At 39.9% G+C, this 22,436-nt stretch overlaps 2 protein-coding genes across 3 annotated transcripts; both read left to right on the top strand.

Moving 5' to 3' along the window:
* Window positions 1-1,805: 1,805 nt before the first annotated feature.
* LOC133529999 (gastrula zinc finger protein XlCGF57.1-like) lies at window positions 1,806-7,301 on the top strand. 2 transcript variants are annotated; one of them, XM_061867793.1, is made up of 4 exons: window positions 1,806-2,038; window positions 2,126-2,190; window positions 3,094-3,514; window positions 5,590-7,301. In XM_061867793.1, the coding sequence occupies exons 3-4, from the start codon at window positions 3,130-3,132 to the stop codon at window positions 6,753-6,755; spliced, it is 1,551 nt and encodes a 516-aa protein (XP_061723777.1). In that variant the 5' UTR covers window positions 1,806-2,038; window positions 2,126-2,190; window positions 3,094-3,129; the 3' UTR covers window positions 6,756-7,301. The 2 variants fall into 2 exon arrangements, with proteins under 2 accessions (XP_061723777.1, XP_061723776.1); XM_061867792.1 differs by lacking the exon at window positions 2,126-2,190 and having other exon boundaries at window positions 1,807-2,038.
* A 3,294-nt stretch (window positions 7,302-10,595) lies between these two features.
* LOC133530400 (myrosinase 1-like) lies at window positions 10,596-21,530 on the top strand. The gene is made up of 11 exons (XM_061868309.1): window positions 10,596-11,563; window positions 14,269-14,378; window positions 15,082-15,229; window positions 15,405-15,571; window positions 15,742-15,999; window positions 16,745-16,833; window positions 17,051-17,198; window positions 18,096-18,256; window positions 19,305-19,457; window positions 20,449-20,540; window positions 21,314-21,530. The coding sequence occupies exons 1-11, from the start codon at window positions 11,541-11,543 to the stop codon at window positions 21,528-21,530; spliced, it is 1,566 nt and encodes a 521-aa protein (XP_061724293.1). The 5' UTR covers window positions 10,596-11,540.
* Window positions 21,531-22,436: the final 906 nt, after the last annotated feature.

Genomic DNA, 22,436 nt, shown 5'->3' with positions numbered 1-22,436 from the left:
GTCACAGCTCAGTGATACTCTTCACTTTTTCGAGTAAAGCACTGGTTTTCTGCCGGAACCCAGGTCACAACAGATGTACATTAAATAAAATGAGGGTATGTGTGTGTTACATGTTTTAATTAATAAATATGTATATATATACAGGGTGATTCAGGAGACGTGAGCAGGATCAAGCTTGAGCATTCAGTAAGTTATAAGCAACTGTTTCGTACCAGTATTTGTGAGATTAACGTTCTTTTATTTTTTACTGTTCAAAAAAAATGTTTTAATTTATTTACGCCATGTATGGTCACCCTCTTTGTTTTATCCATAACAAGTGACAAATTGAATGTCATCGGAGTCTGGTTACTTTTGAAAAATCGTATCTCACTCAAGTGTGACATTTTGTTTTCTTCATAATCAAACTGCTGTCATAACGGTTAAAGAGGTTTTATCTTTCTTAATTAAGTGTTGTAGGGTGTCCATGATTGTAGATTATCAAATTTGTCCTTCCCAAAAAGTTAAATAACAGAAATAAAGCAAGATTGTTTTACTTAAATATGATGATGAACGGTTCATTAACATTTACTGATTGTGTAGGCTTAGTCCTGCTCACGTCTGATGAATCACCCTGTATAATACTGAGATAATAGATAAGTCGGCAAGGGTGTGAACAGTGTGGCCTAGGTAGTCCTCGTGACTGCCATCTCCACCATGTTAGATTCTGAAAACTGCGACCAAAAAGCCGTATGGAATACCAGCGGTTTGTTTTTCGAGGAGAATCTTTTTAAAACTATGTTTAAATGATTTTTTGGTCTCTCAAAGGCGGGGGTATATCATTCCAGCATTTGGTCGCAAGATAACGGAAACAACCGGTAAAGGCAATTGTCCTATGAGGATGTACTTCTAAAAGGCAACGTCGAGTAGATCTCCGACTCTGGACGGCCGGTAAAGGCAAGCTTGTGGGTATACTGGGTATGGGACCCAAGGGACGTTACTTTCCATTCAGCTCGCCACAAGCTGCCCTGGGGGCTTATTATATTCCAAACCCCACTGCCAAATACATATATATTATTACGTAAAATCCAATTTATACCTTACCTTACTACATTGTCTTTTCACAATAGGTACTTAACGTTTTTCTAATTAACCTCAGATTGAAACATTAAAATTATTTTAAGTTTGGTGTAAATATTTGCCTTTTGTATCTAAGTGCCAATTACATCAACACTATCAGGACTGATATCAGATCCGATTTCGGGCCCGAGCAAGAGTATTTTTCAGTTTCTCCACATATCAGCACGCCGTTTACAATATTTGAAATGTAAACAATGGCTCATATGCAAAAATATCAAACATTGAACATTTTTGGCAATTAGAGACAAAGTATTTTTTACATTTCATATATTGTTAACGATGTGCTGAGATTCCGTGAAACGGAAAACGATTATCAAGCGCCAATTACATCCACACTTCCCGATTTCGGGCCTGATTCCGGGCCAGATAATCGTTTTCGTTTCACGGAATAGAAGCACATAGTTAACAATATTTGAAATCTAAAAAATAAATTGTCTCCAATAGCCAAAAATGTTTAATGTTTGATATTTTTGCATATGAACCGTTTTTTTACGTTTCAAATATTGTAAATGTTATGCTTATATTTAGTGAAACAGAAAAATATTATTTCTCGGACCTGATAAAGTGTGGATGTAATTGGCACTTATGGTCTGGACTCAGAAGGCCTACCGCGAACCACGTTCGACGTGTTGCGTCCCTGTCACACTTACGTACGAATCTACGAGTGCGATAGAGAGGCAACACGACGAAAGTGGTTCGCGGTAGGCCCTCAGGATCCTACATTTATGCGTTTGTCTGTGGACATTGGACAATCGTCAACATTTTGAGGTTGTAATTGATTGTTTGCAATTTAATTTGTTTTCAGTGTAGAAAATTACACGTTAATTTCGATTTGAATCGTAGTTGCTTAGCAGTTTTTTGCCAAGTAATTAAACAGATATCCACTTTCGTTGATCGCGTGGGCCGAGCTGTAGCGAGAAAGGTACAAACTTCCATCACTTCCGTATTTTATGGTATAGCTATACTTGTTAACGTAATTAATTAAGTTTTAATTGTGTTGTAATTATAGAAATATCGCATTTACGATATTTTTGTATGATATAGGAGGCAAACGAGCAGACAGATCGCCTAATGGTAAGCAATATACATATATATTTATGTGAGTACAGTCAAGTGTAAAAATATGGGTTTACACATCTTACTCAAAAATATGTCCCATAGCATCTTATTCCAGTGTAATAAGAGCGTAGTACCATATTTATGAGTCGATTCTTTCGATACATATTTTTGCACTTGAATGTACAGTACTACGTAGTGCTATATTGCGCTAGCTTGACTTGTATGATACTTGCAATGAATATTTCATCAAACAATCCTTTTCTTCGTGTTTATACTAAAACATTAAACACAGTAAAAAGGTAAACAATCTTGACGTGTCTTTTTATGCATATTATCAAAAAACGCTTTTTAAAATTGAGTTTATACATATTACTTATTAAAGAAAAATAATGTAAATAAGCGTATATAATTTATAATTTTTACATATTTACGGTGACTTATTTTTTAAAAGTGTTTTTAGGAAAAAACATCAAGATCGCATACCTTCTTTCTAATGCAGCAAAAAACGAACTATTAAGAACTAAAAGGGTCCACACAGAGCGAGCCAGCGGCCAGTCTACGGCGAGGCGGCGCGCTTAAGCGAGGAAAACGCGCATGCCGCCTCAGGTGAGGCACGTCTACACTGGCCAGTTCGTGTGTGAGGAAATTGCCTCGCATGTATGCTTCGTCTGTGTGGACCCCCCTAATGTCCTGCCACTGACATGTATCTAAGGACGGGCCTTACACGCAATAAGAATCTTGCAGTCTAACACAACTAGTCGCGACCAATCGCGTGCGTGATGCGAACTCATCTACCAATCACATTGTGGTATTAGACTGCACGATTGGCTCCTATGCGTGTGTGTTTTCTCCATTTTTAAAATGCATTTAAATTCTGCTAGAAATATCACAGCACTCCTTGTGTTACTTGCATTGCAGGTGGTTACTGTTACCGGCTTGTGAGCACACAACAACATGCCTCTAGAGACAGCGTGTGTTAAGGCAGAGGCAGTGTATGTGAAGACAGAACTTGTAGAGGTGTGTGTGAAAGTGGAGCCTGAAGAGGTGTGTGTTAAGACAGACCCTGGAGAGATGTGTGTTACAACAGAGCCTGGGGAGGTGTGTGTAATGATAGAACCTGGAGAGGTGTGTGTAAAGACAGAACCTGGAGAGTTGTGTGTGAAGGTGAAGTCTGGAGAGATGTGTCTGAAGACGGAGCAGGAAGGGACAGACAGTGCGGGCTCGTGCAGAGTGGGCGCGGCGTCTGCGCGGGCCGGACTGTATACCAACCATGATGTCAAGAACGAGCTCATGGTGGACCCCGAGGAGTGGCACCACCCTCAGGTGCTTCCACTACAAGGTCAGTTTACCATTTCATATGACTTCCTTGTTTAAATACTCAGCCCACCTATCCCTTTCTAGCTTTAAGTGATGACCTCTCAGACAGTTGTTGTTTTTGCGCTTGAACATCTCTTGGAAATCCTTGAGGTCATAGTGCCCAGATCGTATTTTGTACGTCTCTATTAGGTCTCCACGTTCTCTGCGGTGCTTTAGAGTAGTGAGTTTCAGTGCCTTTAACGAAATGCAGAGTGAAATCTGCACAAAGTTTGGAACATGTAATAAAATAAAATAAACTGAAATTATATCTAACTGCCAATTTAAAGTCTATATATTTGTCAATTAATCCGGCAAGTTTCATGAGCATTGCACTCTTTCTTTTGAAATTATGGTCAATTTAGAAGAACACTGTCGCGAAACTGCATGTATGTAATACAGCCGAAAGCGAAGATAGTGGAACATTTTGTGGAAACGGGTTAGAGCTGAAGGTCTGTTTCTAATATTTATGCGTTCTTTTTCTTTACAAAAACTACCGCTAGAAAGTCTGGTTCAGGGAAATATTCCAGCATTAGCTAGTTTTCTGGGAGAGATCGATTAAAAAAAAGGAAGGTCCGGTGAGTCACAAAATCTTACAGAGAGGTGACGAGAATATTCCAATTTTGCAGTAAAACTGTTTAAAAATATCTTAATGCTATGGGCATCGACAAATGTTTAAGAAAAGTTAAGCCCAACAACTCCGAAAACAAAAAGCGGCCAAGTGCGAGTCGGACTCGCCCATGAAGGGTTCCGTACCATTTATGACGTATTAAAAAAACTACTTACTAGATCTGGTTCAAACCAATTTTCGTTGGAAGTTTGCATGGTAATGTATATCATATATTTTTTTTAGATTTTTCATTCCGTTATTTTAGAAGTTACGGGGGGGGGGACACACTTTTTACCACTTTGGAAGTGTCTCTCGCGCAAACTATTCAGTTTAGAAAAAAATGATATTAGAAACCTCAATATCATTTTTAAAGACCTATCCATAGATACCCCACACGTATGGGTTTGATGAAAAAAGATTTTTTGTGTTTCAGTTCTAAGTATGGGGAACCCCCAAAATTTTTTGTTTTTTTTTCTATTTTTGTGTAAACATCATAATGCGGTTCATAGAATACATCTACTTACCAAGTTTGAACAGTATAGCTTTTATAGTTTCGGAAAAAAGTGGCTGTGACAGAATCGGACAGACAGACGGACTTGACGAATCTATAAGGGTTCCGTTTTTTGCCATTTGGCTACGGAACCCTAAAAATAGGCTCTGAAAGAAAAGAGCGTACTCCCATCTCAAAGGCCGGTAACGCACTTACAACCCCTCTAGTGTTGCACGTGTCCATGGGCGGCGGTAATCGCTTACCATCAGGTGATCCGTCTGCTTGTTTGCCTCCTGTAACATAAAAAAGAAAAAAAAAACATCAGTATCAGGGATGTTGCGAATATTCGCATCCGCAATCGCAAACTTCCGCATTATATTTCATATAGTGAAACGTAAGTTGGTTTAGTACCCAGGTACTTATATATGTATGTTGTACAGTCACGTCTGAAAATATCGATCTGTATACCTTACTTTAATATATATGGGCAATTAAGTCGTGTATTAAAGTAGTAAACCTGACGTATTGCGAAATTTGTTACGTTTAAAGCGTGACAAGCAACGTCAATGACCGTAATAAGATTCATATACTAGCCGTGTCTTATCCAACCTCGACATTGGCAGAATCATCAACACCTTGATGGAGCCATAACACGAAAAATTGATTGAAGCAACGTCAAATACACCGATGTCAGCGTACATTGAAAATAATATTAAATTTGTATGAAAAAGATAAAAACTAAAGATTTCATAAGTTTTAAAAGTTGTTAATCAAAAGTTATATCATTTTAGAAGTACAATATATGGTTTAATTATTTGCTCGTGTTACAGGAAACACCCGGTATATTAATCCCAAAGGTTTCTCAATACTAGCGTTTTAATAACTCGAATTAAAAAACCTCGATTAGGGTAAGCGATTCCGGTCCCTGGTCCGTATAAATTGTTTCGTCAATTTGTTTCAGTGTGTTCGGACGGCGCCGCCCGCGCCAGGGAACAGCTCGATGCAGCATGTTCCGTGGTGCGCGAGTGCCTCCCCGGCGACGCGACTGTTCACAGTAGAAACAAACTATCTGGCTGTGAATACTGCGGCATGCGTTACAGAAATAAGACTATTTTAAAGAAACACATACAAGACACACACTTACCGACCGGGTCTTCACTTACTTTTACCGAAGACACATTTTCTTGTGGTTTTTGCAGTTCGACGTTTCAGACTAAATTGCGTGTGTTAGAGCACGAAAAAAGCGAACATGATGTTACAAATTTTATGTGTGATGTATGTGAGTATACAACTAGGTCCAAGAGAAGTTTACAGACACATCTAAAGCGTCATTCTGTGGACGTTTTTAACTGTAGTCACTGTAGTTACACTAGTCTGTTTAAAAATTATTTACACAAACACCAAGCGATGCACCGAAACAATTTTAGGTGTGCCGAATGTGATTTCAAATGCAGTTTTAAACTAGAACTGCGACGTCACCAGAAGACACACAAAAGAATACATCGTAAGATACAAAGGGGAGAGAAACTCTTACATCAATGTGGTTACTGTGATTACAAAGCTAGTAGAAAATATCATTTACAAAACCACATAAAGATACACACTGGCGAGAAACCTTTCACATGTAGCTACTGCGATTACAAATGCATTCAGAATGCAAGCCTACAGAAACACCTGATGATACATACCGGGGCGAAGCCATTTAAGTGTAGCGATTGCGAATACAGGTGCAGACAGAAAGCAAACTTGCTGTATCACCAGAGGATACACACCGGAGAGAAACCGTACACATGTAATCAATGCGACTACAAGTACAGTGATCTGTCAAGCTTACGCAGACACGAAATGACACATACTAGTCAGAAGCCCTTTCAGTGTAACCACTGTGATTACAAATGCATTCGGAAATCAACTTTAAAAACACACCTGATGATACACACTGGGGCGAAACCATTTAAATGTAGCAATTGCGAATACAAGAGCAATAGGAAAGAAAACTTGCTAAAACATCAGGTGATACATACTGAGGCGAAGCCTTTTATTTGTACCCACTGCGACTACAGGAGTGCATATAAATATGATTTACAAAGACATCTAAGAAAGAAACATTCCGGTGAAAAATCCTGAAATTATTACCCAAACATATGTCGGGTGCGGGCTTTGTGATGTACGTGTCGTGGTTCCTTTGCACGGCACAATGTGTCCCCGACGGCGCGGGGCGCGCGGGGGAGGGGAGGGGGGGGGGAGAGGCTGCTTAAAACTACTACCGTAAAACCACCCAACTATAGTCCAATACTGCAACTATGGTCCACAAGTTCAAAAGGAAATTAAGTATATATACCAATGTTCCTTGTGGTTTACTCCTAGTTTTACCTTCCATTTATAAACATACTTTGCCTTAGAACTACAAAAATATAGTAAAATACACACATGAACGACAAAAATTGAGTTTATTTGTGGACCATAGTTGGGTGGTTTTACGGTACTTAAAATATATGAAAACCTATAACCTGTTAGCATATGTGTCAACACTCAATACATACGTTTTTTTTATTCTGTTTATTTATTTTTTCACGGGTTAAAAAACCAATACCAGTTTTGAATTTTTGACACTACACCATACATCTTTGAATGAATAAAAACTCACATGAAATAAAACGTTGATGATGTTAATTTTTATTGTTTCATTTTTCTGTCCAGTGTGTTATTGTGTGTAGTATCCTAGATGGAGGGAACCTACTTCGCAGGAGGAACATAGAGTCAGGCTAAGCCAACTCTGTACCGTGATTTATATCACGGGACGTGGAAGTTTTACCATAAACGTCATACTTCTATGAAATGATGACATTTTAAATAACACTTGCACACTCTGTGCTATTAAGCAAGGTGTTCGTTTAGCCTGACTAAAGATAAAGATAAAGATAAAGATATATTTATTTGCAAAATGTAGTGGTAAACATAGTTGGTCTGTAAGTAATTTTAAGTGCGTACATTTTACTTAATGAAGCATGCAAACTTTCCTTATTAACTAGGCACTATAACTAAGTATAGCATATAAAAAATTTGAACAATATAACCATGCATTATAATCATATACTTAACATTAATTAATTTATATCTAAGATTTACAAAATATTATAATCATTATTCATTACTCGCCGCATACATAGTTTTCAGAGCCCTTTCATTTTGTACTCCATATGGTGTGTTTAAAAGAAATAATTTTTAAGAAAAAAAACCTGACTTCAATGAGGGAGACCGGTGAAAGAACGATTATTGTTGATTTTGGATTTCATACAATGAAATCAAAAAGACAGCGTCCTACGCCTAATGATGTAGAAAAGGAGGTACTTAACATGTTTTTTTGTAGATACTTAAATTATTTCACACCATGCATGAAATAAAGCACCAGATAATGGTTAAAAAAACTAAATAGGATAGAAATATAAAAATGTGCCTTGAAAACCTAACTGCTTGACAAACATGCAAAGAGAACAAATTGCCAAACGTGAACTATGCATCGTTGAAGAGTTCCCTTCTGTTCATCATCAGCAGTTCCACTTCATCAAATGCCACTTCTACAAATGTAAATACTTGATTTGTTGATGAAAATACTAAGATCATTATATATACGCCTTTAACATTTAAGGAGAGAACTTGACTAAAATTTGTCTTGAAAATCTAATTTGCTTAACAAACACGGCGAAGAGGACAGATTGCCAAACGTGTACTATGCGTCGTTGAAGAGTTCCATTCTGATCATCATCAGCAGTTCCACTTCATCAAATGTCACTTTATTAATAGTAGAGCCTTTGATGTCAAATGCAGTGTTGAATCAAACCTGCGACATCACCAGAAGACGCACAACCGGAGGCACCAGAGGATACTCACAAGAAAAAAACCTTACAAATGTAGTCATTGCGACTACAAGGGCAGTCATTGTTATCAGTAACGAAGTCACGTCAGGACAAATACTGGCGAGAAGCCTTTTCACTGTAGCCACTGTAATTGCAAATGCAGTCAGAAGTCACACTTACAACAACACCTGATAATACATACTGGGGCGAAGCCATTTCAGTGTAGCCACTGTGATTACAAATACAATCGGAAGTCACATTTACAAAGACACCTGATGATACATACTGGAGTGAAACCATTTCAGTGTAGCCAATGTAACGATTGCGACTACAAAAGCAGTCACAAAGCAAATTAAAAAAACACCAAGTTATCCATACTGGGGCGAAGCCATTTAAATGTAGCAATTGCGTATTCAACTGCAACAGGAAAACAGGCCTGATAAGACACCAGAGGATACACACCGGAGAGAAGCCGTACAAATGTTGTCGATGCGACTATAAGTGCAGTGATAGTTCAACCTTACGACATCATAATAAGGACACATACTGCCGAGAAGCCATTTCAGTGTAGCCTCTGTGATTACAAATGCAGACAGAAGTCAGACTTACAACTACACCTGATGATACATACTGGGGCGAAGCCATTTCAGTGTAGCCTCTGTGATTACAAATGCAGACAGAAGTCAGACTTACAACTACACCTGATGATACATACTGGGGCGAAGCCATTTCAGTGTAGCCTCTGTGATTACAAATGCAGACAGAAGTCAGACTTACAACTACACCTGATGATACATACTGGGGCGAAGCCATTTCAGTGTAGCCACTGTGATTACAAATGCAGTAGGAAATCACACTTACAACAACACCTGATGATACATACTGGGGCGAAGCCATTTCAGTGTAGCCACTGTGATTACAAATGCAGTAGGAAATCACACTTACAACAACACCTGATGATACATACTGGGGCGAAGCCATTTCAGTGTAGCCACTGTGGTTACAAATGCAGTAGGAAATCACACTTACAACAACACCTGATGATATATACTGGGGCGAAGCCATTTCAGTGTAGCCACTGTGATTACAAATGCAATCGGAAGTCACATTTACAAAGACACCTGATGATACATACTGGAGCGAAACCATTTCAGTGTAGCCACTGTGGTTACAAATTCACTCGGCAATCAAACCTACGACGGCACCAAAAGACGCAAACTGGGAAGGAGCCTAAAAACGTAGCAACAGCGACTACTAGTGCAGCCTGAAACACCGCACCAAAGAGAAGCATTACAGCAATTACAGGAAACGTTCGTGTTGGTGGGTATGCCACCTTTGGACTTAAATTAATTTCAAGTTAGGTACCCACTAACATCAATGACTTGCTGTAGCAATATACCCAGTAGTAATCCTGATTATCGTGTTTTCGTGTAATAGTTAATTTCATAATATACAAATTGTGATGTTAAATAGATGTATTTACTTTCTCTCTTTCTTAAACCGGGAACTTCAACCCGGCATTGTCACTTGCATTGACTCCTGTGCTGCCCTCTACAGCTCACGCGCGTTCCCTTGTACTAATGTAATCACTGCAATTACGCGAGTCAATTTAACATGTTTTAAAAGTACCTTATGCAGAGAAATGTCTAATGGCGTTATATACGCGCTACAAGTCTCCATTTGCTATTAATCATTTATATTAATCTGCCGTTTTGATTTAGGTATGTATTTCTATGAAAGGGGTAACACATAAAATATTAGTCATTAGAAGGATAGTGGAGGAACGATTCTCCATACAATGGTGGTCCCCATTTTCCTCTCTGTGTATTGACCATTTTCAATGTTTTGATTATTATACGAGTAAGGAAGGAAGTAAAATGTAATATAATAAACCGGTACCCCTAGTGTGAATATTTTCGACAGCGAAACGTGACGTACGCGTTTGCGTTAAGTGTCATTTTGTATGAGATTTTTGACTTTCCAAAACGTCCCGCTTGGCGCGCTGTTCAAAAACCCATACAAAATGAGACTTAACGCAAACGCGTACGTCACGATTCGCTATCGACTAAATTTACACTAGGGTACTGTACCCCTAGTGTAAATTTGATCGATATCATAACGTGACGAACGCGTTTGCGTTAAGTCTCTTTTTGTATAGGATTTTGAGTTTCCAAAACGTCCCGCTTGGCGCGCTCTTTCTAAATCCAATACAAAATGAGACTAAACGCAAACGCGTACGTCACGTTTCGAAATCGAATTTATTTACACTAGGGGTACTGATCGCTCACGTAAATTCAGTCGATGATTGCTCCACATGTTTTGCTTCAGTGTGTGCGAGTGACCCGGTTTAATATATTTTTCATCACACATACTCGAAAAAGATCGTATTTCATGCAGGTATACTAAAGAACAAAGGCCTATATTGTTCCCGCGGGAGTTATAGCTTTTTTAAATTCTGTCACTAATTTCATGTAGGTTTACTGACATTTCTAATTTAATATTTGTTTATATAAAAATATTATCATTTTTCCTTTTTTTTCGGTAAACAAACAAAAAAAAAATTCATAATTTTTGTTCGGTAAACTTCGGAGAGAAGGGGGGAGGGTATGGTATTTTTTCAGATTTTCCTCCATAAATCTTTTTTTTTTCACTCCAAAAAAAAAGAAAAAATCTTTTGGAATGTACAATTTGAGCTCTTTTAAATTGTACCCCACTTGACCTAGTCACTATCTTTAAAACTTTACTTTGAAATTTTGCCCCTTCTTCATATTGGCCATTTTCCATAGTTGATAAAAAAAAATACTTTCATTGTGTTTGGTTTAGCGTTGTTCATAACTATTCCAAATTTCAAATCGATAGCTTAAGTGGTTCTCAAGATATTTAGTGTTGTGACAGACGCACGGACGGACGGACAGAGTCGCACCATAATGGTTCCTTTTGTACGTTTTTGGTACGGAACCCTAAAAACATACAACAGAATTGACAACCTCCGCCTTTTGAAATCTTGTCGTAAAAAAAGTCATTATATCGTAATAACGTTTCAGTCGCTCGCAAGATGTGTCTTCCAGCAGTTGTGGTGTGAGTGACCGATAAGTACATAACATTAATGAACAACTTATTTTATATTGTAGGTGTAAACATCGCCAGCGGTTTTCGCCGCGTAGAAATTTACTGAATATTCTACCCGATTCTCAGCACCTAAGGGGTGAAATTAAAAATAAAATCATGGAAGGGTCCTAATTTTTTTTAATGATTTATGCTGTGTTTTCGATCGATATATATACTGTCTGTGTTGTGATATACGGACATACATCGGTAATATACTGTCTGGGTTATGATATACAGTGTGTAAATTCAATACGGGCAATAAATCAAACCAGACATAGAATTCACCCGTGTAATTAATTAAGATTTTTTTTAAGTTCCCTTAATTATGACTTAATTTTTAAAAATTTACCGAGCAGTCATGTACTTACTGCAAACATTGCGAAACAAAACATGACATTATGAACTTTTTGTAGTACATACCGAGCAACAAGCGTTGACAGTTACTGTAAAAAGCTCGTATTTCGTAACTTTGTGTTATTTCTAAGCAAAAGTTATCTCGATATACTTGTTAGGTCCTAGGTATTATTGAGATCACAGCGGAATTGAAATAAACGTCAATTTTGACATGTCGTTTAGCTATCGATCTTTCCAAGATCTTAAACGTGTCTTAATCATTCTTCGAATCGGGCCGTAACATCTTTGGTTAAGGCTTAAGTAAAAAAAATATTCAAAGAATATGTTTACCGCATTTTTAATAGAAAATGCTACATTTCTAAATAAATGAATATGCTAAAACTTCCAAAAACTGTCTATAATCATTTTACGTGAGTACTGTGCTGCCACAGCCTACTTATCATAAAAATTAACTTTCATAGGGATCACCATTCGACGCGAGAGGTAGGTATACTGTTTAAAGCTAAGGTCCAGAGACTATTTGACCAAAGTCGGTACAGACTTTACGCGGAACCTGTACCAACGCGCCAATATTTTATACTTAAATTTGCTCATAATCACCTTCAGAATGCCATAAAACCCCGTAAAAGGGCGTAAAACGATTGACGTAAGGTAATAATTAGGCTGTTAAATGCGATGGATGCCACGATTTGGCCGTTCTCCTACATAATGATATATAACGCAGCTGTTTGTTTATAAGGAACCCTTATAGGGACCGTGCGCGTTGGAGGGTCTGCCATCTTGTGGCCTGAATCGGAACCATAAACATGTACATTTACATGTCACGTGTTTTCTTGTGCATAGTAGGTTCTGCCATCTTGTGGGCTACATCGGAACAATAAACATCACATTTACGCCTCGCGCCAAAAATCTGACGGCTCCTGTGCTGCCTCCTACAGTTCATGCACGCTCCCTATATGTTCGTGGCTTAGCTCACTGGCCGTTAATGATGAAATGCTTGAAAACTATAGCAAAAACAAACGTGATCAGTTAAACCGATTTACAGAATTTTTTTTAGAGTCAGACCAAGATAAGTTGGCAGCGATTTTGATAGCCGAGACGGTTCAAGTAAACGTCATGGCGCATTTATTACATTCGCGTGCGGTGGCGAGCCGAGCCACGTGACGCATATGTAAACGGTGGGCTCGTGGCGTTTTTTGGGCACGAGTCAAAGGGGCTCGCGCTTGCTGTTTACATTCGCGTTCGGCTTTTCATTCGGTTACAAACCTTATAAAAATAAAAATTGTTTATTTCAGACATATAAGTAAGTGTCCATATAAGTATTAGTAAAACTTAAAAAGACTATGTTAGTTAATTTACATACTAAGTATAATGCAAACAAGATGAAAACAAATGTGCAAAAAAAAATGGGAAACAATTCCATTGGCAGAAGCAAGCAGTGAAAATAATTTATTCACTACTTGGTCCTACCAATGACCACATCAACCCAGTACTTTGTTAGCGGGCAGTCCAGGCGCTCCGCCAACACCCTCAGCATACAGTTGCTGCTGCCACGCACTCGCTTTAGCATCGAGGCAATTCTTTTCCGCCTTATGGCGAAAAAGTCATCCGCCCGTGCCTCGGCAAACATGGCTGAGGCCGACCCACGAGCCGTTAATGTAAATACGCGGTCATATTTTCATAGAAGTTTGACGTTTAAAATAACACGTGCCCGGGCTTTCAAAATCGCTGCCAACTTAGCTTCGTCTGAATCTAAACAGGTCATTTGTTAGTCGATTTTACGTAGGAATAAATACAAAAATTGTGCGAACGAAACCCTTGACGCGCGAGACCGACTTGCACTTGACAGGTACTTATTTTTTAAAGGGAAAATGAAAATGACAGACGCTAACGGCGAGGGGAACTGCTGGCGTATTTCGAAAACATTATCAAATGTCTACAAAGACATGAGCGCATGGACTTAATCATATAGAACTGGGTCGTTTGTATAATTATTTGACTTCTGAACCTTGTATAGTGGTGCTCCTAGGCTTCAAAGAACTCGATATGCCGCTTCCACCACCAGCCCCTAGAATTTCCCCTTACAATTCTCATACATTCGCTCACTCTTTAATCCCAAATAGTCTATTTGCGTGATGATAAATTTGTAGTTTACTAAAATTTTAGTTATTGATTTTGTCTACTTACCTAATTATTAAAGGTTTAATAATTACCTATTTAATCGTATAGGTAGCCATTTCGTGCTCGCAACATAATGCTCTAATACCGCTTGGCTAGTTACCTACTTACTTTTTAGCACGTCGTATGTCGTTTGATTCTAGAGTCCTAGTCGTAGCAAGCGAGCGCGTGGCTAGCCAGCGCTTCCCTCCAGGGTTCCGGTTCGGGGCCGCCACATCGGCCTACCAAATCGAAGGCGGCTGGAACGTAAGCGGTAAGTGTGTACGTACCATGCCCCAGAATACGCAGCGTCGACAAATAAAGTGAATGTCCTCCTCTCCTTTCCAAACTGTTACCCCCAATCCAAGTGCCAATTACATCCACACATTATTTCCGTTTCCGTTTCACCAAATACAATATTAAAAATGTAAAAAAATGGTTCATATGCGAAAAATATCAAACATTGAACATTTTTGGCAATTAGCAACAAAGTATTTTTTACATTTCAAATATTGTCACCGATATTCTTTGAAACGAAAACGATTATCAGGCTCAAAATCGGGACAGATTTCGGGCCCGAAATCGGGAAGTGTGGATGTAATTGGCGCTTCAGTTGGGATATAGGACTTGAATTATATTCCTCCACTGACTTGAGTCCTGGGCAGCTTGGGTACTCTCCTCCCACCCCATCCCAATACACCCAACTCCTGCTCAAGGAAACTGTACCAAGTAAATTTCCATTTACCGCGCATCTTCCAGGTCAGGAGCCACTTTGGATAGGTGGGTGACAGATTTCCTGAGGATATCCTCATCCCGATATCTCAGCCCTATCCAATGCCATTTCCACGTCTGTATTTCCTCACTTATTGGGTTATTCTCCACAGGTAAACAAACAGGTGTTAGTGAATGTCCTAGCTTTTGTTAATAAATTGTTTCACGAATGTCTTTTTAGAAGGAATAATTTACCTACGTTTTAGACAAAGGTGAGAGCATCTGGGACCGCATGGTCCACTCTCGCCCGGACTTCATATACGACCGCAGCAACGCCGATGTGGCATGCGACTCCTACCACCTGTGGGAGGAAGACCTGCGACTGGTGCAGGAGATGGGATTGGACTTCTACAGGTATATAAAAAAAAAACCCTCAATAATCCTCATTTTCTCGCGGGCGAGAGCCTAGCCAACTAACAATCATTTATCGAGATAGAAAACGTAAATCGAAACTTAAAAATATGTCGTTTACAATACTGGTACTTAACTATTAAACTATATTGTAATGAATATAAAGGAACGTTCTCAGGTTCTCTATATCGTGGCCTCGGCTGCTGCCGCACGGCTTCAGCAATAAGATCAGTGAAGATGGCCGCCGGTACTACAGCGCGGTCGTTGACGGGCTGCGGGCGCGCGGCGTCGCGCCTGTAGTCACGCTCTACCACTGGGACTTGCCCCAGAGACTACAGGATCTTGGTGCGTTCTTATTTTTCCTAAAACTGGTAACTATTACTCGGCTATGCTTCACCCAGGCGCCTGGTATTGGACAGTGCTCCGAAATTTACAACACGAGGCCGCCAGATTTTAAAACAAAACAAATCAATCCTATTCTATACACTTAACTGAACTGAACAAGTTACCTCCAGGAGGCTGGACGAACCCCCTCATAGTGGAGTGGTTCGCGGACTACGCTCGTGTGGCGTTCACCCTCTTCGCCGACCGAGTGCGCACCTGGATCACCATCAACGAGCCGGGCTCCGTCTGCGACGGCGGCTACAGGGGGCTCCTGGCGCCGGGACTCAGGGACCGCGAGGTCGGCGCGCTGCTGTGCGCGAAGCACGTGCTGCTGGCTCACGCCGCCGCGTATAGGGTGTACCAAGACGAGTTTAAGTCGAAATATGGTGGTGAGTACAAGAGTCGGACCAAGCCACAAGCGTACAGACTGCAGACAGAACACAGAACAGAGCAGCGAGGATGATGACTTTCGGAGACAAATAGCTGCAAGAAAGTTTGTTGTTCAAAAGAAAGCGTTAAATCCTATTGCATGGCATTAACGTTTTCTTTTGAACAACAAACAATAATTAAATAATACATAAATAAATATAAGAAAAGCCCTTGTTTGCTCCTTCGTAGAAATACCTATCCAATATCAGGTATCGGATCGGACAGTATGAAAACGCTCCTGCTGTAGATCATCTCTGGTACAACTTTTACCGTAAAAGCACCTCTCCATTATTTTTAATTTTAATGTTCAGAGTGTGTAATCGTCTGTGTGAGCCATTTCTTTGGGACGATGGTGTCACGTTGTCTAAAGTATGCCTTTAGACATGGTTAAATAAAGCTAAATAGTTAGGCCTACCTATAATTAAAGACTATTTAGAAGTCAAGTCGGACAGAGTAACAGAGCGATAGGTATATTTTCAGACAGAAAATAACATTTACATACAAAACCAAAGAGTATAATAATATATGTATAGTAACCCTGAAATAACCGGCAGACGTAGTTAGCACATTACGATACAAGTGGGAAAAGTAGGATATTCTCAACGAGTGGTTATAAATTAAAACACGACTGAAGAGAGTACTAGTACGGTAAAGTAGCACCATGTCCCTACTGTAGAATTATACAATTCGTTACGTGTTTGTCAGGTGAACTATCGATCGCGAACCAGGAGAGTTGGTTCGAACCGAAAACTGACCAAGACTTGGATACTACTTTGCTGGCGAGAGAATATTTAGTAAGTGTTACAATGTAAATACAACTAGTACGTATATCAACGTTCCTGAATCGCCTGACGATTTCCCGTACATTTCTGGGTCGGTACATAACGACATCATATCAGTAATGTATGGTGAATTGTCAGTTTTAGGCGACAACTGTCCGCTAGGTGAGATATGATGGTACCGGATGGATTGACGTATGACGTACCGGATTATCGAGCTTGTTTATTCCAGTTCGGGCGTTACTCGCACCCCATCTTCTCCGCCGCCGGGGGCTGGCCGCCCGCTCTGGAGAGGTACATGGCAGACAAGAGCAAGAAGGAGGGGTACCCTCGCTCCAGGCTCCCGGCGTTCACCCAACATGAGATACAACTCTTGAAAGGTAGGATCGCGCCTCAGTTTCTAACCGGTGAAATCCGTCGCACATTACTATAAAAAATACGCAAATCATAACGGGTCAATAAGTGATTCCTTAATTATCAGATCCAAACAAGACAATGAAACCTGGTTTTTAACCTTTTTTAGGGTTCCGTAGCCAAATGGCATAAAACGGAACCCTTATAGTTTCGCCATGTCCGTCTGTCTGTCTGTCTGTCCGAGGCTTTGCTCCGTGGTCGTTAGTGCTAGAAAGCTGAAATTTGGCATGGATATATAAATTAATAAAGCCGACAAAGTCGTACAATAAAATCTAAAAATTTAATTTTTTTTAGGGTACCTCCCCTACACGTAAAATTTAAAATTTTTTTTTCGCTTCAACCCTAGAGTGTGGGGTATCGTTGGAAAGGTCTTTCAAAACTAATAGGGGTTTTCAAGAAACATTTTTTGAGAAAGTGAATATATTCGGAGATAATCGCTCCGAAAGAAAAAAAAAATGTGTCCCCCCCCCTCTAACTTTTGAACCATAGGTCCAAAAAATATGAAAAAAATCGTGGAAGTATAGCTTAAGAAAGACATTAAATGAAAACTATAGCGGACATGATCAGTTTAGCTGTTTTTGAGTTATCGTAAAATGTTTTCCCTTCATAGTAAAAAGACTTACTTTAATTAGGTACTGATTATGCAAATTTGCCTATTTGTTTAACTCAGGTGAAAGGTACCGTTTCATCCCTTGGTTAAAAATTTACTATACTTTAAGCTCCAGTTTAGCTTATTGTGACGGAAGAGTAACTACGGAACCCTACACTGAGCGTGGCCCGACATGCTCTTGGCCGGTTATTTGTTATTTTCTATTCGGTTCAGTAGTCTTCGAGAAATTTGATCCCAGTTTACTTTTATAAAGGATCGTTTGACTTCTACGGCCTGAACCACTACACGTCGCGCGTGGTGCGCGGCGCGGCGCCCGGCGAGCGCCCGGCCCGCGCGTCGCGCGGCGCCGAGGAGGTGCGCGCGGCGCTGGAGACCAGGGCCCGCTGGGGCACTGCCGCGTCTTCCTGGCTGAAGGTTCGATTCACTAAATCAGGGGTTCCCAATCTTTTTCAACATGCGGCGCAGTTACAAGTTTAGTATTTTGCAACGGCGCCCTTGTAAATTTAAAATCACGGTCGAAAAAGAGTGACACGACGCTATATTATTTACCGATGCGAGCGCTCAAATAGGTACCCGCGAATATTTGTGGTTTCGGATAATGATAGAACTCACGGCGCCCCTCTTTACTTTCTACGGCGCACCAGGGCGCCGCGGCGCACACTTTGGGAACCCCTGCACTAAATATTTACACCGAATTTATAAAAAAATATGCAGGTGTTTATAAGATTATAAGTAGTACTAGTTCTTTTTTTTTAATTTATTTAGAAACCAAACAGTCGTATAAACATATCGACAATGCAATACAAACGATGTACCACAACAAAAGGAAAATACAACAAAAAGACCTGGAGGTTCATAAATTATAAATTATGTTAACTGAAATAAATATAGTTATATAGCTACTTAATGCAAATTTTTGAATCTGATAGAAAAAATAACTGATATCTGTACTTATATATTAAAACAACTTACTTTTAACTATATCTTTTAGACTAGCCAACGAATTTTGAAAACAATCTACTTCGAATAGATTTTTATTATAGTAACTAGGAACTCGTCTGAAAAAGGTATGCCTGGAATAGTTTTTGACCGAAAAACTAATATGAAACAGCGACCGAGGGCGTAAGGGGTGATGCGGACAACTGAAAGTAACTAATCTTAGTAGATTAGGACAATTAATAATATTTTTTAGAATTTTAAACAAAAACATAACGTAACGTATATCCTACGGTTAAAAAGAGACGGTACACCAAAATGTTTAGTTCTTCATATAATATCCAAATCATTACGTTAGCTAAAATTTGCAGAGTTCCCTCGATTTCTCCAGGATCCCATGTGAAGTATACAATCAGGTGAAGTCTTTGAGATACCGGAGAACATACAATGACGAGAACGAAATGAAAGATTTTGGAGTCAGTTAAAAATGGATAACGTTAATACTGAATCAATCAATAACTTGCAGGTGAACCCAGAAGGCCTCCGCCACCTCCTGAAGCTGATCAAGCAGCAGTATGGAGACGTGAAGATCCTGATCACAGAGAACGGGTACTCAGACACCGGCCACCAGCTCGACGACCGCGACAGGGTCAACTATTACAAGGAGTATTTAGAACAGGTGACTCAGTCCATTGTGCGAAGGTTTGCACAAATTGGCTATCAGATAATTCATTCGGGTATGTCACGTGCAAGAAAATTAGCGAATCTGCGATAATCGATGTATCATCGCACAATAGAGATAAATTATCATCTTCCTTGCGTTATCTGGGCTTTTTGCCACGGCTCATAAGAGCCTGACGTTGGCTTTGCAATTTGCAACTAATTTCAAGAATTGGTGATTGTCTAATTTTTACGAAAGAGACTGCCAGCTGACCTTCCAACATCCATATAAGGTTCAAGCTAATTTAGTTGTAATACTAACGGTATGAAATGTCCAATGTAAATTCGTAATAGCTCAACAATTTAAGTCGGCGCGGCGGCAGTAGCGGCCGAAAATTTAAAAATGACCAAATATAGGGGTCTCGGCGCCGAATACAATTTCATACCTTTTGGCGTCGAGACCCTTGGCCCGTGGGGTCCAAGTGCCCTTAAACTCTTTAAGGACCTTTCAAAAAGATTAGCAGAAGTCACCGGCGACCGCAGAGCTGGCAGCTTCCTCGCTCAAAGAATTAGTCTTGCAATACAGCGAGGAAATGCTGCCAGTATCTACGGCACCATGCCGCAGGGGGATATTTTTTAGTATTTTATTTTAAGTTTATTATTATTTATTTTTAGATTTAGGTTTTAAGTTTTATAGTGTATTCTACAAATTTTATACAGTAAATACAAATGAGAGTACAAGTCCGTAAGTGTACATAAGTTAGTACCTACGGGGTTTGAAACCGCGACCTCAGCCGCCGATTGATTGATTGAAGCCGCACGCTCTTACCCAGCTGCCAGCGCATCTCGTACATTTGGTATACGACGGAGTATGTGTACGAGGCTACACGAAGGTTCGAGGCACGCGTTCTTTGGCGTGCGTTAACAACCGACTTTGAGCGCGACCTCGTGATACATTTGCCTAATCATTCGCGAATTGAGGGCTACACTTGCATTTGTTATATGATCAGGTTCTGCTGGCCATCACCGAGGACGCGGTGCGAGTGGTCGGCTACACCGCCTGGTCGCTGCTCGACAACTTCGAGTGGGCGGACGGATACTCGTATGTTTACAAATATTGCTTTTTAACCAATTTTGACATTTAAAATTTATAACTTTGTCTACATTAGAACAAATAACTGGGTCAAAATTCTATTCGTAGTCTTGTTTCTGACCACTCTGTCACGCTTGTATCTACGTCTTCAATAAAATAAATAAATAAAAGTCGAGTGGTACTGTATGTCTTTCTAGCTGTAGATTATATTTTACATGAGAAAAATTAAAAACAAAATTTCATCTCATACAAAAACCTCAACTCCGTCACATTTTTTGGGGACAAAAAACAAGACAACGAAAATGATGTTAACTTAGCTACAAGCGAACAAATCGTCTTCTTCAAATTAAAGTTCAAGATGCAATACATATGTCAAATTTAATTAAAACAAAACGCTAGAATTTAAAATATGTCGTGAAATTTATTATTATTATAAAATAAAACAATGACGACTAATGTTTTTTTTTTTATATTTTTCGATATTTAATTATTACTTTCTGTATACTTTTACAGTATCCAGCTATCGAATTTGCTGTACAATTCTCGCAGTCGCATGGTTTTTCTCCACTGTGTAACAGCTGCTCTGTAACTCGTATTTATTTATTACTACTATTTCACTTTTTTTTTTTTTTTTTATTCCGAAAAGGTAAGCATTTGACCACAATCTCACCTGATGGAAAGTGCCGATGTAGTCTAGGATGGAACATGCTTCTTATTTTTTTGTGTCGTGGAGTACTCAAGTGTAAGATATTGTATAGAACAATGACATAACGCGGTCTCAGGTCGCGCTTCGGGCTGTACTCCGTGGACTTCTCGTCGCCGCGCCGGCCCCGCGCCGCGCGCGCGTCCGCGCGGTACTACGCCGGCGTGCTGCGCGCGCGCGGCCGGGGCGGGGGCGGGGGCGGGGGCGGGGGCGGGGCACGCAACGCCACGGAGACACGTGTGCAGAGCCCACTGCAACATACACGTTACATAACCTCGGGCCATATTTATGAATAAATCTATTAACAAGCACTTACTGACTTTTATTACCTAGAAACGCAGGTACCTACTTATTATTACCTAAACATGCGGTAGCGTTTAAGATGAATTCTAGAAAAAAAGGGGTACCCAATTAACATATGTTACCTGTAATTTAACTCTAATCTATTGAAGTTAATTTTACTTTCATTCATATTACTTATTCATGATTTGAGCACTAATGTTTTGAAGGTTACTATTTTTAACCGACTTCAGGATTTCAAAGGGAGGAGGTTATCAATTCGGTGCGTATGTTTTTTTCTTTGAAGTGAAAACTTCATAAGCGGCGCTGTGCACTTTTTGTGATGGGGAAAAAATGTTAAACTCGCGTCAGGGCGTCGGTCACGATGGTAGTTAGTGGCGCCTACCGCCAACCTCTTCAATCGTTCGTTCGTCTAGTTTGCGATAGGCAGACACTCATATTGGCACATCAGTGCATATTGAGTAATCAGCACATTTAATATAGATCTTGCGCCTCCACTCGATAAGGGATTTCCTCTTCTGTCACGTACAATAATTATATATAATGATAGATTAGTAAGTATTTAGGGATTTCAAGTGTACAAGCTGGGAGACAATACATCTGTTAACCTGTATACTGTGTTAAGTGATTCAACCCCTCCACCCCTTCTCTGCCGCTCTTGTATTGTTTAAACGATAGTGGCAAATAGACAATTGAACAAACGAAGTGCTTCGCGGTCATAGTCCTGGTGACGGGTAATACATTTAGCCTGTTTCGGGACACTTTAGTAAATGGCCGCCAGTACTACAGTCACGCCGCGCACTCATCGCCCCGGCCACTTCTGTACTAATCAGCACGCCGCGAGTAGGTAGAGTCAGGCTGAGCTACGCCGTGTCAAACACAAGAGCTGTCACTCGGACGCC

This window comes from Cydia pomonella, chromosome 22 (assembly GCF_033807575.1).
Source record: "Cydia pomonella isolate Wapato2018A chromosome 22, ilCydPomo1, whole genome shotgun sequence".
In the NCBI taxonomy this organism is placed as follows: Eukaryota; Metazoa; Arthropoda; class Insecta; order Lepidoptera; family Tortricidae; genus Cydia; species Cydia pomonella.
The sequence above is the reverse complement of the archived record's forward strand: the minus strand, read 5'-3'. Positions and strand labels throughout refer to the sequence as shown.

Bases quoted from the DNA above. Each gene is read 5' to 3' on its own strand.
- LOC133529999 (XM_061867793.1), top strand. From the start codon at position 3,130: ATGCCTCTAGAGACAGCGTGTGTTAAGGCAGAGGCAGTGTATGTGAAG. The intron at 3,515-5,589 runs GTCAGTTTACCA...AATTTGTTTCAG, and splicing joins TCAGGTGCTTCCACTACAAG to TGTGTTCGGACGGCGCCGCC.
- LOC133530400 (XM_061868309.1), top strand. From the start codon at position 11,541: ATGTGTCTTCCAGCAGTTGTGGT. The intron at 16,834-17,050 runs GTAAGTGTTACA...TGTTTATTCCAG, and splicing joins TGCTGGCGAGAGAATATTTA to TTCGGGCGTTACTCGCACCC. The intron at 20,541-21,313 runs GTATGTTTACAA...ACGCGGTCTCAG, and splicing joins GAGTGGGCGGACGGATACTC to GTCGCGCTTCGGGCTGTACT.